The 16,261-nt window shown below is 55.1% G+C and overlaps 1 protein-coding gene across 1 annotated transcript; it reads left to right on the top strand.

Annotated features, from left to right (window-relative positions):
* The first annotated feature begins 699 nt into the window (after positions 1-699).
* LOC144728123 (annexin A5-like) lies at positions 700-15,996 on the top strand. The gene is made up of 13 exons (XM_078607426.1): positions 700-789; positions 3,842-3,888; positions 4,328-4,412; positions 4,866-4,960; positions 7,262-7,375; positions 8,583-8,673; positions 9,168-9,247; positions 9,378-9,434; positions 9,581-9,674; positions 10,923-11,018; positions 11,294-11,352; positions 12,532-12,654; positions 14,929-15,996. The coding sequence occupies exons 2-13, from the start codon at positions 3,877-3,879 to the stop codon at positions 14,980-14,982; spliced, it is 960 nt and encodes a 319-aa protein (XP_078463552.1). The 5' UTR covers positions 700-789; positions 3,842-3,876; the 3' UTR covers positions 14,983-15,996.
* The last annotated feature ends 265 nt before the right edge of the window (positions 15,997-16,261 follow it).

The raw sequence follows: 16,261 nt of genomic DNA on the forward strand, positions 1-16,261 counted from the left end.
TGATCTCTGTGTGATCAATATATATAATCGAGAGTGAATGATTCTCTGTGTGATCAATATAGCCATATGAGAGTGAGTGGATATCTGTGTGATAATATATTTAATCGAGAGTGAATGGATATCTGTGTGATCAATATAGCCATATGACAGTGAATGATCTCTGTGTGATCAATATATATCAACGAGAGTGAATGATTATCTGTGTGATCAATATAGCCATATGAGAGTGAGTGATATCTGTGTGATCAATATATATATAATCGAGAGTGAATGGATATCTGTGTGATCAATATAGCCCTATGACAGTGAGTGATCTCTGTGTGATCAATATATATAATCGAGAGTGAATGGACCTCTGTGCGACCAACCGAGCTCTGGGAGGGTGACCGGGTTCCCCCGTGTACGTCAACAGATCTCTGCGTGATCAACGCTCGCAATCGATCTGGCCACGATTGATCATCGCGACGTCTGAGACCTCCCCAAGTCACCAACTGAAGGCGACGTTGATGGGAGATTCACGGCTGCGTCGTCAGCGCGCGAATCGACTCGATTAGAATCGATTTCCGCGCGACTCTTAATAGGCTCGGACGCAGCAGTGGGAATCGATTTATGAGCAGGTGAATCGACTACGCCGCCACTGTTAATAGACTCGTGCATCGATTCATCTCGCACGGCGGGTGAGGCGGAATCGATTCGGGGAGTTCCGAGCGGATTCAGATAAATTCCGGAGTTTGTGACGTGGGCAGGGCGCGGCACGGAGGGAGAGAGACGGAGAGAGCCGGCGTACAGGTGAGACACGGGGGCCAGGTGAGACACGGGGGGAGATGGAGGAGACACGGGGGAGATGATAGAGACACGAGGGGAGATGATATAGATACGAGGGAGATGGAGGAGACACGGGGGAGATGATAGAGACACGGGGGAGATGGAGGAGACACGGGGGGAGACACGGGGGGAGGCACGGAGAGAGACACGGGGGGAGATGATAGAAACACGGGGAGACACGGTGGGAGACACGGGGAGAGACACGGTGGGAGACAGAGACTGAGTATAATGTGATTCTCTGGATTATGAGATGCACTTTCCCCGACTGCACTGTGAAAGCCAAAGTTTGGCTGCGTTTTGTAATAAAGTTTGGACGAGTGCGCGCGTTGGGAGACCAGATCTGTGACACTTTATTGACTCGGGCCATGTGGTGTTGGGTTTGTGCGGCTTTACAATCCGGACGATCGCGGGTCACGGTGAAGGTCACGGTGAGGAGGTTCGCGGATTCACGATGAGTGGTGGTGATGGTGGTGGTGCTAATCATGATAGTGGTGGTCATGATGATGATAATGATTGTGGTGGTGGTGGTGGTGGTGATAGTGGTGGTGCTAATAATGATAGTGGTGGTCATGATGATGATGATTGTGGTGGTGGTGATAGTGGTGGTGATGTTAATAATGATAGTGGTGGTCATGATGATGATAATGATTGTGGTGGTGGTAGTGGTGCTAATAATGATAGTGGTGGTCATGATGATGATGATTGTGGTGGTGATAGTGGTGATGCTAATAATGATAGTGGTGGTCATGATGATGATGATGATTGTGGTGGTGGTGATGGCGAGAGAGGGACTTTTCGAAGTGGAGGAGTGTGAGGGAAGAAGCGGAGAGAGGTGAGGGGAGTGAGTTAGTGGTGAGTGGTGAGGAGTGAGTGAGTTGGTGGTGAGTTGGTGGTGAATTGGTGGTGAGTTGTTAGTGAGTTTGTGGGGAGCGGCAGTGTAGTCATTAGCGAACTGCGATACAAACCCGGTAACTCGAGTTCGATTCCCGCTCACGGCCACCACCGGTGACGATTATCTCAACCGGTCCTGGGCCTCCCCTAGGTCGACTCCGCCTCGAATGAGTTCCTGGTGCGATGTGTAAACATCACTTCTCGGGAGACAAAGGCGGCCGGGCGTGGCGCTGGCCACCGACCCCCTCGTGTGCCGTACCGGCCTTCATAGGTGCTACTCGCAAACAGCACTTGCCCCAAGAGCCTTTTGGAGGCGACACGGGAGGGGGATGTTTGTCTTTGTTTTCACGGGAGGGCATCATTTGAAGATAGATCCTGGGTCTGTAACGCTGCGAGCCTGGGGAATTCTGCCGGTAACTGTGAGGGCCTTCGCGAGAGTTTTACTGGAGGTGGTGTTGGCTGGACGGGTGGGTGAGTGGGCTACCTGGTGGACCTTTGTATTTGTGTGTGGGTGGTTGAGTGTGTCTGTCGATGGTTGCCGCGGTTGAACAATTGGAGCCGCTCTGCTCGTGGTCATTTAGTGACTCGTGGCTCGTCCCAAAACCACCCTGGGTTCAACACCCAGACCGCGGTGCGAGACAGGTCCAACCGGTCTCGCCGGGTCTCGCACGGCAGTGAGAGGGCGAGTGGCGTTGTTTGAATAGGGATGAGTGGGCGTGTGTGTGTGCGCACACGCGTGTTATTGGGGAGCGGTAGTGTCGGGGTTGGCCTTTGGAAACCCGGCGACCCGAGTTCCATTCATCGCCGAACCGGTCCTGGGCCTTAATCAAGGTCCGCTCGGCCTCTGAACACGTGGTGCGATGTGTAAACATGGAAGACAAAGGCGGCCGGGCGTGGTTGCTGGACAATTGCCGCCGCCTCGTGCGCCGTGCCGGCCTTGACCGGGGCTACTCGCTCACAGCACTTGTCCCAAAAGTATGGCAAGGCTATACGGGGGATCTTTGTCTTTGTACTGTACATGTACATAGTATGGGGAGCAGCGGTGCAGCAGTTAGCGCGCTGAGCGAGGAACCCGCCGACCCCAAGTTCGATTCCCACGTGTTGACTATTTGAAGGCGGTCCTGGGCCTCCCCTAGATCGACTCGGCCTCAAATGAGTACCTGTTACGGAGTCGTCCCGAGGATTATGCTCGGCATATACAACTTCGTCTTCCGGAAGATGATGATGATGATGATAAATCGGCCGGATTATAAGTGGCACCATCCGGCTCCACCTCTTAAATACGCGGTAGGGTAGGGAGGAGGTTGATTAATCCGCAGCAGCGGCGGCTTTTGGCTGACCATTGATCAAAAGGCGCTCACTACGTCGCGCGCTTTCAGCTGCACTTCTGCGGCCGTCTGGAACTCTCCTCCGGCATTAGGAAGCCACGGAGGCTCTGCAACTTTGAAGTCGTCGAGGTCGATGAGCTCATTTCTTTTAGAACTATTTTTTTACGTTTAGTTCGTTGTCCTCCCCGAAATAAGTTCAACATCCGCCAACAATTATTTTTTATTTTTCGATTTAAAGCTTTCGTGACTGCAGGGATTCATATTTTTGGTTCTTTCGGTAAAGTCACGTAGAAGGGAAATAATAAAATAATAACAAATACAACATAATAAAATACAATTCTCACGACGTTTCGGCCACAACGCAAGCAGCCGTCCTCAGGTGAAGAACAGGTCTGTCGGAAAGACGGCGTCTGAATGAACACCACCAAGCTTAGCAGCAATATACGCTGCCGACAGACCTGTTCTTTACCTGAGGACGGCTGCTTGCGTTGTGTCCGAAACGTGGTGAGAATTATTTTATTATGTTTTATTTTTATTATTTCCCTTCTACGTGACTTTACCGAAAGAACCAATAACTATTATTTTTTATTTGACCAGCTAAGGCCCACCGAGCTGCATTGCTCTTGGTCAGAAGCGACCTCGCCACAAATGACAGCTCAAAAGAGAACTGGCTTATCACGTGGACATTTATTGTAGCCAAATATACATCCAGTATGATGAGCGAGCGAATGAGTGAATGCATCTCACATTCGTGTCCTGTTGCCCCCTGGTTCTGTCCCGTGTCTCCGTGTCTCCAGAATTTTGTTGTCCACTCATCTGAAAACGAGCATCTATGGCGGCTAAGGTATGTCCACATGTCTCCCGAGTCTCGTGTCCACATGTCCACATGTCCCCATGTCCTCATGTCTCCCGAGTCTCGTGTCCACATGTCCACATGTCCCCATGTCCTCATGTCTCCCGAGTCTCGTGTCCACATGTCCCCATATCCCCATGTCCACATGTCCACATGTCCCCATATCCTCATGTCCACATGTCTCCCGAGTCTCGTGTCCCCATGTCCACATGTCCACATGCCTCCCGAGTCTCCAAGTCCCTGTGTCCCTGGGTTCTCATGTCCCTCAGTCCCCGTGTCTCCCCGAGTCCCTTTGTCCCCGAGTCTGTCTCGAGGTGTCTCAGAATCTACCCCTGCCCCTCCCCCCAAGCGTCTCTCTCCCTCCAAGCTCTCTGACCCCCATGACCCCTGTCCCCCCCCCGCCCACCACGTGTTGACCTCCAACCCCCAGGGGTCACGTGGGACCATCCGGGACTTCCCGGGATTCAACGCAGATGCGGACGCGCAGACGCTGCGCAAGGCCATGAAGGGCTTCGGTGAGCGGCGGGGTCCAGGTCGCGAGGTCAAGGTCGCGAGGTCAAGGTCGCGAGGTCGCGGTCACAGCTCCATGGGTCGAGCTCAGGGGGTTAAGGTCAATAGGTCGCGTTCATGTGGGTCGGGCAAAGTGGATCGGTTGTCAAGGGGTCTGTCGTGAGGTTGGGGCCAGCGTGAAGAGGTCAAATGGATGGGATCCGGGTGTTTGGGGGGTCAGAGGAGGCGACATGGATGCAGCGTTGGAAGTTTGTCAACGTCAGATGTACGTCCGTCTCCCCGTGTCTCTCTGTGTCCCCCTGACCCCGTGGTGTGTCTCCCCCCCCGTGTCTCCCCCCGTGTCTCCGTGTCTTCCCCCGTGTCCCCCCCGTGTACCCCCCCGTGTCTCCCCCGTGTCCCCCTGACCCCGTGGTGTGTCTCTCCCGTGTGTCCCCCGTGTCTCCCCCGTGTCTCCCCAGGCACAGATGAGAAGGCCATCGTCGATGTCCTCACGCGGCGCAGCTTCGCCCAGAGACAGAAAATCATCGAGGCCTTCAAGACCGCTTTCGGCAGGGTGGGCTCATGATAGCCGTGTCTGTGAGGTCGGAGTGGCTGCGTCATAGTCGATATGAACAGCAGAGGGCAGCACTGACACACTCGCACCCTGCCGCACGAGAGCAGTGCCCCTCGCTTGAGATCCATAGACTCACCACACAGAGACCCACAGACTCGTCACACAGAGACCCACAGACTCGTCACACAGAGACCCACAGACTCGTCACACAGAGACCCACAGACTCACCACACAGAGACCCACAGACTCACCACACAGAGACCCACAGACTCGCCACACAGAGACCCACAGACTCACCACACAGAGACCCACAGACTCACCACACAGAGACCCACAGACTCACCACACAGAGACCCACAGACTCACCACACAGACCCACAGACTCATCAAACAGAGACCCACAGACTCGTCACACAGAGACCCACAGACTCGCCACACAGACCCAGACTCACCACACAGAGACCCACAGACTCACCACACAGAGACCCACAGACTCACCACACAGAGACCCACAGACTCACCACACAGAGACCCACAGACTCACCACACAGAGACCCACAGACTCACCACACAGAGACCCACAGACTCACCACACAGAGACCCACAGACTCACCACACAGAGACCCACAGACTCACCACACAGAGACCCACAGACTCACCACACAGAGACCCACAGACTCACCACACAGAGGCCCACAGACTCACCACACAGAGGCCCACAGACTCACCACACAGAGACCCACAGACTCGCCACACAGACCCACAGACTCGCCACACAGAGACCCACAGACTCACCACACAGAGACCCACAGACTCACCACACAGAGACCCACAGACTCACCACACAGAGACCCATAGACTCACCACACAGAGACCCACAGACTCGCCACACAGAGACCTACAGACTCACCACACAGAGACCCACAGACTCACCACACAGAGACCCACAGACTCACCACACAGAGACCCACAGACTCACCACACAGAGACCAGAGACCCACAGACTCACCACACAGAGACCCACAGACTCACCACACAGAGACCCACAGACTCACCACACAGAGACCCACAGACTCACCACACAGAGACCCACAGACTCACCACACAGAGACCCACAGACTCATCAAACAGAGACCCACAGACTCGTCACACAGAGACCCACAGACTCGCCACACAGACCCAGACTCACCACACAGAGACCCACAGACTCACCACACAGAGACCCACAGACTCACCACACAGAGACCCACAGACTCACCACACAGAGACCCACAGACTCACCACACAGAGACCCACAGACTCACCACACAGAGACCCACAGACTCACCACACAGAGACCCACAGACTCACCACACAGAGACCCACAGACTCACCACACAGAGACCCACAGACTCACCACACAGAGACCCACAGACTCACCACACAGAGACCCACAGACTCACCACACAGAGACCCACAGACTCACCACACAGAGACCCACAGACTCACCACACAGAGGCCCACAGACTCACCACACAGAGGCCCACAGACTCACCACACAGAGACCCACAGACTCGCCACACAGACCCACAGACTCGCCACACAGAGACCCACAGACTCACCACACAGAGACCCACAGACTCACCACACAGAGACCCACAGACTCACCACACAGAGACCCACAGACTCACCACACAGAGACCCACAGACTCGCCACACAGAGACCTACAGACTCACCACACAGAGACCCACAGACTCACCACACAGAGACCCACAGACTCACCACACAGAGACCCACAGACTCACCACACAGAGACCAGAGACCCACAGACTCACCACACAGAGACCCACAGACTCACCACACAGAGACCCACAGACTCACCACACAGAGACCCGTAGACTCACCACACAGAGACCCGTAGACTCACCACACAGAGACCCATAGACTCGCCACACCGAAACCCATAGACTCGCCACACAGAGATCCATAGACTCGCCACACAGAGACCCATAGACTCGCCACACCGAGACCCATAGACTCGCCACACAGAGATCCATAGACTCGCCACAAAGAGACCCATAGACTCACCACACAGAGAACCAGCGACTCGCCACGATTCCATCTCTCTGCTGGGCAGCTGTTTATAATGGTGGGGTGTGGGGGGGGGTGGTGGGGGACACGTTTCTTAGATCCCCCCCCACCTCCCAACCCCCCCTCCCCGACCACTGCCCACACAGCAGCAGTAGCGCAGTGAGTCTGTGGTGGGCGGGGTAAGTTGTGGCTACTCCCACGTGACTCCCCCCCCCCCCCCCCCCCCACAGGACTTGGTGGCGGATGTGAAGTCGGAGGTGTCGGGGACGCTGCAGCTGGTGCTGGTGGCGCTGCTCACGGCGCCCGACAAATACGACGCCGCCGAGATGAAGTTCGCTCTCAAGGTGAGAGAGCGGGGGGAGGGGGGGAGAGCGGGGAGAGATGTTAGGAGGGGGGATAGCGGGGGGGGGGGATAGTGGGGGGGGGGGGGGTAGCGGGGGGAGGTTGGGGAGAGCGGTTGGGGAGAGGGAGGGGGAGAGCGGTTGGGGAGAGGGGGGGGGGAGAGCGGGGGCGGGGGGGAGGTTGGGGAGGGGGGGGTTGGAGAGAGCGGGGGGGGGGAGTTTGGGGAGTGGTAGTGTAGTGGTTAGTGGCGCTGTGCTTGAAACCCAGTGACCCGAGTTTGATTCCCATTCACGGCGACAATCACCAGTGATGATTTTATTCTCAAATGGGTACCTGGCATTGTGTATAAACACCGCCACTAGGTGGACAAAACCAGCCGGGCGTGGTGCTGGCCACCCACCCCCTCGTGTGCCGTGTTGGACTTACTAGTTGCTGCTTGCTAACAGCACTTGCCCCAAGAGCCTCTTCGAGGCTACATGGGGATTCTTTGCCTTTGTGTACACGGAGGGGCATTATTTGAAGATAGATCCTGGGTCTCTGACAATGCGAGGCTGGGGAATGCGGTAACTGTGAGGGCCTTCGCGAGAGGTTTACTGGAGGTGGTGTGGGTGGGTGGGTGGGCATGTGGGTGGTGAGGTGGGTATGTGGGTGGTGAGGTGGGTATGTGGATGGTTTTATGAACGACTGGGTGTTTAGGGTTAGCAATTTGTCGTATTATCCGGGTGTATAGCAAATGCAAAAATACAATTACTTTACTATGCAAGTACAAAATTCATGTTTTAATATGTTTTTAAGGGCCCCTTTATAACCTATGCTACAGGCCCCGCACTAGCTTAATCCAGCGGTGGGGATGTGGGTGGGTATGTGGGTGGGTGGGTATGTGGGTGAGTGAGTGGGTGGGTATGTGGGTGAGTATGTGGGTGAGTGAGTGGGTGGGTATGTGGGTGAGTGAGTGGGTGGGTGAGTGGGTATGTGAGGTGGGTGCGTGGGTATGTGGGTGGGTGGGTATGTGAATGGGTATGTGGGTGGGTATGGGAGTGGTTGGTTTAGTGGGTGGGTGGGTGGGTATGTGAGTGGGTGGGTTAGTGGGTGGGTGGATGGGTATGTGGGTGGGTGAGTGGGTGAGTGGTGGGTGGTTGGGTGTGGGTGGGTGCGTGGGTGTGTGGGTGTGTGGGTGGGTGGGTGAGTAAACGCACGTGTGTCCCCTAGGGGGCTGGCACTGACGAGGACATCCTCATCGAGGTGCTGGCGTCGCGCACGAACCGCCAGTTGCAGGCGCTGGTGCGGGCCTACAAGCACGGTGAGCTGTGACGGTGGGTGGGGTGGTGGGTGGGGTGGTGGGTGGGGTGGTGGGTGGGGTGGTGGGTGGGGTGGTGAGCTGTGGTGTAGTGGGTGGGGTGGTGTAGTGGGTGGGGTGGTGGGTGGCTCTGCCCCCCCCCCACCCCCGGTCTGGAGGAGGGGGGAGGGGCTGGCTCCCCCCAACACTGCGTTGTGGACAAGGAGATTGGTGCATGCGATGTGTTGTCTCTGTATCACAGCGTGTGTGTGTCTCACTGTCTGTGTGTCTCACTGTGTGTGTGTCTCACTGTCTGTGTGTCTCACTGTCTGTGTGTCTCACTGTGTGTGTGTCTCACTGTCTGTGTCTCTCACTGTGTGTGTCTCACTGTGTGTGTGTGTCACTGTCTGCGTGTCTCACTCTGTGTGTGTGTGTGTCTCACTGTGTGTGTGTCTCACTGTGTGTATGTGTCTCACTGTCACTGTGTGTGTCTCACTGTGTGTGTGTCTGTGGAACAGACTACGACGGCAGCTTGGAGGATGCCATCTGCTCCGATACCGACCACTACTTCCAGCGCATGCTCGTGGCCCTGCTGCAGGTACCGCGACGGTAGCGGCAGTGGCGGCGGCGGTGGTGGTGATGGTGGTGGTGGTGGAGTTGATTGATGGTGGTTCTGTGCATGGCGGTGGAGTTGACGGTTCTTGTTGGGATCTCCATGTCACCCCCAGGGCAACAGGGATGATGATGGACCGGTGGACGCCGAGCTGGTGAAGAAGGACGCGCAGGTGAGCGGTGCACCTCCCCGTGCAGGCGACGCCGCGTACCCAACCCCCCATTAACCCCCCCGCTCCTGGCCCTGCTTGGCCCCCTGGTGGTGGTGGTGGTGTTGGTGTTGTGGGGCCGTGTCAAGTGCTAAACCTCTCTGCCCCAGGTGCTGCTCGAGGCCGGCGAGAAGAGCTGGGGAACCGACGAGGAGAAGTTCATCACCGTGATGTGTCTACGCAGCTTCGCGCACCTGCGCAGAGGTGCGGGGTGGGGGGGACAGGACGTGGTGGGGGGGGCTTGGGGAGTCGTCTCAATCGGTCAACCCATGGCAGAGGTCGCAAACGGGTTTTAATTCCTTACCCGTACCCGGCCGCACCAGGGTCGCAAACGGGTACCCGTTCCCTACCCGAAATGAGTGACAAACGGTTACTCACCAGTGACTCACGGCCTACCCGTATCCGGCCGCACCAGGGTCGCAAACGGGTACCCGTACCTGTACCTGGCCGGGTACGGGTAGCCGGGTATCGGGTACCCGGTTGCGACCTCTGACCCACGGCCCCCGGGGCTGTCCCGTGACCTGCTCTTCCTGCCGGCAGCGGGGGTAGGGGCCTTCCCACGCTTCGCGGGATGGCCTCGAAGTGCACCTAGCCTGGCACAAGCGCCACGGTGGACTTACCCCCGCCACTTGGTGGCGAATAGCGGCTGCTGTTGTTGTTGTTGTGCATGCACATGGTCGGCACAGTGCGCTGCGAACCCAGCGGCCCAGAGTTTGATTGCCACTCGTGGCCGACTCCAGTGACGATTGCCTGGACTGGCCCTGGGCAATCCACTAGGTCGACGCGGCCTCGAATGACCACCTGGTGCGGTGTTTTAAATATCAGCACTGGGAAGACAAAGGCGGCCGGGCGTGGCGTGGTCACGCTGGCCACAACCTCGCCTGCCTTCGTAGGCGCTCCTAACTACTCGCTAGCGGCACTTTGCCCTGTAGTCCGTGTGGGCTACACGGGAGAGCTTTGTCCGTGTACAGTGCACTCTCTGTGCACTGTGTGTGTGCTCAACTTCTTTTCGCAACGTACGTCAACGACCGTGCCAATCGGAAGTTTGGGGGATGTAAAAGTGCATCGCTCCTCATATCGGAAGAGCGTTCCAGTCGGCCGCAGAACCGCATCTGAAGGCCGCGCGCGACGCAGTGACCGACTTTTGATCGATGGTCAGACAAAAGCCGCCGCTGCTGCGGATTAATCGACCTCCTCCCTACCCTACCGCGTGTTTAAGAGGCGGAGCCGGATGGTGCCAATTTTAATCCAGCCGATTTATCATCATCATCATCTTCTGGAAGACGAAGTTGTTTTTGCCGATGGCCAGCCAAACGCAGCCGCGTGAGATGACCCCAAGTCCACGTCGGATGACCCCAGGTGCACGTCGGATGACCCCCCCAGGTGCACGTCGGATGACCCCAGGTCTGTGTGTGCGTGTGTGTGTGTGTGTGCGTGTGTGTGTGTGTGCAGTGGTGGACGAGTACAAGTCTCTGAACAAGAAAACTCTGGAGGAGAGCATCCAGTCAGAGATGTCGGGCTCCTTGGAGAGACTGATGATGGCCGTGGGTACGCACTGACACTTGTACACACACACGTGTGTGTGTGTGTGTATACACGTGTGTGTGTGTGTGTCTTTATCTGCATATCCCCTTCATAAGTGCTTGCTGACAGCACTTGCTCCAAAAGTCTGTTGAGGCTACAGGGGGCATCTTTGTGTGTGTACAGGTGTAGACACACGCTTGTGTAAGTACACACGTGTTGTGCCCGTGTTGTGACCACGTGGGTACCCACCCCCCACTGACCCCCCCCCTCCTCACCCCCCACTGACCCCCCTCCCCTAGTCACGTGTGCTGTGAATACTCCCACCTACTTCGCTGAGCGACTCTACAAGGCCATGAAGGTGATGTGATAGTGGTGATGTGATGGTGGTGAGGTGATGGTGGTGAGGTGATGGTGGTGAGGTGATGGTGGTGATGGTGGTGAGGTGATGGTGATGATGGTGGTGATGATGGTGGTGAGGTGATGGTGGTGAGGTGATGGTGGTGAGGTGATGGTGGTGATGTTGGTGATGTTGGTGGTATGGTGGTGATGTGCTGGTGGTGGTGATGGTGGTGATGATGGTGGTGGTGGTGGTGATGGTGGTGATGATGGTGGTGGTGGTGGTGATGGTGGTGATGATGGTGGTGGTGAGGTGGTGATGATGATGGTGGTGGTGATGGTGGTGATGATGGTGGTGGTGAGGTGATGGTGGTGATGGTGGTGGTGAGGTGATGGTGGTGATGGTGGTGATGGTGGTGATGTTGGTGATGTTGGTGGTATGGTGGTGGTGGTGATGGTGGTGGTATGGTGGTGATGGTGGTGATGGTGGTGATGATGGTGGTGGTGAGGTGATGGTGGTGGTGAGGTGATGGTGGTGATGATGGTGGTGTGGTGATGGTGGTGATGTTGGTGATGTTGGTGGTATGGTGATGATGGTGGTGGTGGTGGTGGTGGTGGTGATGGTGGTGGTGGTGATGGTGGTGGTGGTGATGGTGGTGGTGATGATGGTGATGATGGTGATGATGGTGGTGATGGTGGCGGTATGGTGGTGATGGTGGTGGAGGTGGTGAGGTGATGGTGGTGATGGTGGTGATGGTGGCGGTATGGTGGTGATGGTGGTGGTGAGGTGGTGAGGTGGTGAGGTGATGAGGTGATGGTGGTGGTGAGGTGGTGAGGTGATGGTGGTGGTATGGTGGTGATGGTGGTGATGGTGGTGGTGAGGTGGTGAGGTGATGGTGGCGGTATGGTGGTGATGGTGGTGATGGTGGTGGTGAGGTGGTGTGGTGGTGGTGGTGAGGTGGTGGTGGTGAGGTGGTGATGGTGGTCACGTGGTGAGGTGGTGATGGTGGTGGTGATGGTGGTGGTGAGGTGGTATGGTGGTGGTGAGGTGGTATGGTGGTGGTGAGGTGGTGATGGTGGTCACGTGATGGTGGTGATGTTTGCTCACAGCTGCTGTGTCGGAGAGCTGGCCAAGGGCCCATGGTTGTTACGTAATGGGGTGCCGTGATGCTGTGTGTGTGATGCTGTGTGTGTGACGCAGGGTGCTGGCACGGACGAGCGCACGCTGCTGCGAGTCCTCGTCTCGCGCTCCGAGATCGACCTCGTGGACATCCAGGAGGTGTTCCTCAACAAGTACGGCGGCCCCCTGTCCACCTCCATCCAGGTGACGTCCTCCACAGCATCGCCTCGCTCGGAATCCGTGCGGTGACGACGGCGACGATGGTTGTGGTGATGGTGGTGATGGTGGTGATGGTGTTGATGGTGTTGCTGTGATGATGGTGTTGATGCTGTTAGTGATGATGATGGTTGTGGTGATGGTGGTGATGGTGGTGATGATGTTGCTGCGATGATGGTGATGATGGTGTTGATGATGATGGTGATTATGGTGTTGCTGTGATGATGGTGGTGATGGTGGTGACGGTGGTGACGGTGGTGACGACGATGATGGTTGTGGTGATGGTGATTATGGTGTTGCTGCGATGAAGATGATGATGGTGTTGATGGTGGTGGTCATGATGTTGCTGCGGTGATGGTGGTGTTGATGGTGTTGATGATGGTGTTGATGGTGTTGATGATGTTGCTGCGGTGATGGTGATGTTGATGATGATGTTGATGGTGTTGATGATGTTGATGGTGTTGATGGTGTTGATGATGATGATGATGGTGTTGATGATATTCTTAGGTTTTTTCGGTAAAGTAACGTAGGTAAAACATTAAAATTAATAAAAGTAAAATAAAATAAAATTCACGACGTTTCGGAGGCAACACAAGCTTCCGTCTTCAGGTGGAACCGTCACAGCCACGACAGCTGTATCAAGTAAATGAGAGATTGCAAGAGCTACCACTCCGTTTATATAATGGTTGGAGAGGGGGGAAGGGCCAAGTACAGCACACTTTTTATTCATATGGTAAGGTGAGGCTTAAGAGGGTGAGCCTTTGTTATGGAGAGGTACGGTTTGTGACTCAACCTGTGACAAGGAGAAAACAATTGAACATGGTAAACCTGTAATAGTTGTCTGTCAAGTAAGATTGGCCAAATAAGTGTAGTGAAATCTTTTTTGCATGGTTGATCACATCTTTCCAATGATTACTCAGTTTGTAACCATCATCACGGTTGAAATTATGTCTGTGTTTGTATATTTGTATGGCTTCGTGTACAAACCTTTGATGGTAGCCAGGAGTTTTGCAGAGAACCTTGGTCTCGGAAAAGCCAATTTCATGAGAGCCCCACCGAGTTGTAGCAATGATCGGCAACGGCCGAAGAATCAGTTCTGCCGTGTTTCAGATCTAACGTGTGCTCGCGGACACGATCAGAAACATGACGTTTCGTTTCTCCAATGTAGCAATCACCACAAATGCAACTCAATTTTTATACTCCAGGATACTGTAAGTCAGGAACGACATCCTTCACAGATAGAATCAGATCACGGATTTTATGCACTATACTGAATCGGACTTGGATCTTATGTTTGTTTAGAATTTTGGAGATATTTTTGGTCACGCCTGCTATGTATGGTAACGTGATAGTTTTGGTCGGAGTTTCATGTGGCTGTTTCTGTGTGGTGGGAAAAACAGCTTGGCGGATAGTGCGGTCAGAGTATCCGTTCATCCTGAGGGCCCGATGTACATGTCTTAATTCACCGGCCAGGTGGTGTTGGTCAGAAATGCCATGGGCTCTGTGGTATAGCGTTTTGATGAGAGAATTCTTTTGAGATGGGTGGTGGTGGGAATCCGGTTTCAAGTAGGAATCTGTGTGGGTGGCTTTCCTGTAGACAGAATGTCCCAAGGATCCGTCAATATACAAACACAGACATAATTTCAACCGTGATGATGGTTACAAACTGAGTAATCATTGGAAAGATGTGATCAACCATGCAAAAAAGATTTAACTACACTTATTTGGCCAATCTTATTTGACAGACATCTATTACAGGTTTACCATGTTCAGTTGTTTTCTCCTTGTTACAGATTGAGTCACAAACCGTACCTCTCCATAACAAAGGATCACCCTCTTAAGCCTCACCTTACCATATGAATAAAAAGTGTGCTGTACTTGGCCCTTCCCCCCTCTCCAACCATTATATAAACGGAGTGGTAGCTCCTGCAATCTCTAATTTACTTGATACAGCTGTCGTGGCTGTGACGGTTCCACCTGAAGACGGAAGCTTGTGTTGCCTCCGAAACGTCGTGAATTTTATTTTATTTTACTTTTATTAATTTTAATGTTTTACCTACGTGACTTTACCGAAAAAACCTAAGAATATGAATCCTTGCAGTCACGAAAGCTTCAAATCTAGGTGTTGATGATGGTGTTGATGATGGTGTTGATGATGGTGTTGATGATGGTGTTGATGATGGTGTTGATGATGATGATGGTGGTGATGGTGTTGATGATGATGGTGGTGATGGTGTTGACTGTGATGCTCCCCACCCTTAGGGGGAGGTGGGGGGAGACTTCAGGGAGACTCTGCTCAAGCTCTGCTCCCCTTAGTCGCCCTTAGCCACTCAGTCACCCTCCGTCACCCTCCGTTGCCCTCAACGTTGCCTTCAGTCGCCTTTAGTCACCCAGTCACCCTCACAGTCACCCACAGTCGCCCTCACAGTCACCCACAGTCGCCCTTATCGAAAACCTTCAGGGACCAAAGTCAACTCCAACTCCGGGATCAACTCGACTAAATGGACCACCACCACCAGCCTGTGCCAGCAGTCAACCCCAGGGTGGATGCAGCCCCACCAGTAGCCCGTGCCAGCAGTCGACCCTGGGGTGGATGCAGCCCCTCTAGCAAGCCCCTGCCTGGAGGCGACCCCGGGCGATGGCGCTGGGTAGACGGGGCTGGCTCCGGCACGGCCATCGTGTGAACCCCGCCACGTTCACCCCGGACCTGCTGCGATGGCTTCTCTCTCTCACGGCGTGGCGCGTGGGGGTGTCTGTGGGGGTGTGGTGTGTGTACGTGTGTGTGTCTGTGGGGGTGTGGTGTGTGTATGTGTGTCTGTGTGTCTGTGTGTGTGTAGTGTGGGGAGCGGTGGTGTAGCGGTTAGCGCGCTGTGCTATGAACCTAGCGACCCGGGTTCGATTCCCGCTCACGGCTAACACTAGTGACGATTATCTGAACCGGTCCTGGGCCTCCCCTAGGTCGACTCAGCCTAAAATGAGTACCTAGTGTGGTGTGTAAACATCGCCGCTAGGGAGACAAAGGCGGCCGGGCGTGGTGTTGGCCACCCACCCCCTCGTGTGCCGTGCTGGCCTTCATAGGTGCTCGCTAACAGCACTTGCCCCTACAGTCTGATAAGGCTACACGGCGGATCTTTGTCTTTGTGTCTGTGTGTGTGTGTTTGTACTTGGGCTCGGAGCAGGATCTCGCCATCCGTGCTACGTTACAGAGTAAACGGGGCCCGCTGGGGAGCATCGGCAGATGATTCGGATTGATTCGCGTCGTGATCTCGGCCACGTGGTTTTGTTGAAGCGACGAGGGAAAGTGGATAAAGGCGCAGGCCCTGCAATGTACTCGCTCCGCTCCATTTGTCATTCAACTGCGTCGCCGGTGGGGGTGGTGGGGTGTGGATGTTCAAGGTGCCGTGCCGGGAGATCGTAATCCGAATCCTGGAGGAGTAATCCGATGAGCTGTGAAGCTCTTCACAGATGTCCAGGAGGAGGAGGGGGGGGGGGCAGCGCTCCAGCACTGCCCCCATCCCGTTTGCTGTGCTGCCCCGCCGTGGGCTCGAGGGCGGCGCCGTACCTCGAAATAGCAACGAGGAACGGAGGTGGGGGG

Source organism: Lampetra planeri, chromosome 27 (assembly GCF_965212315.1).
Source record: "Lampetra planeri chromosome 27, kcLamPlan1.2.h2, whole genome shotgun sequence".
In the NCBI taxonomy this organism is placed as follows: domain Eukaryota; kingdom Metazoa; phylum Chordata; class Hyperoartia; order Petromyzontiformes; family Petromyzontidae; genus Lampetra; species Lampetra planeri.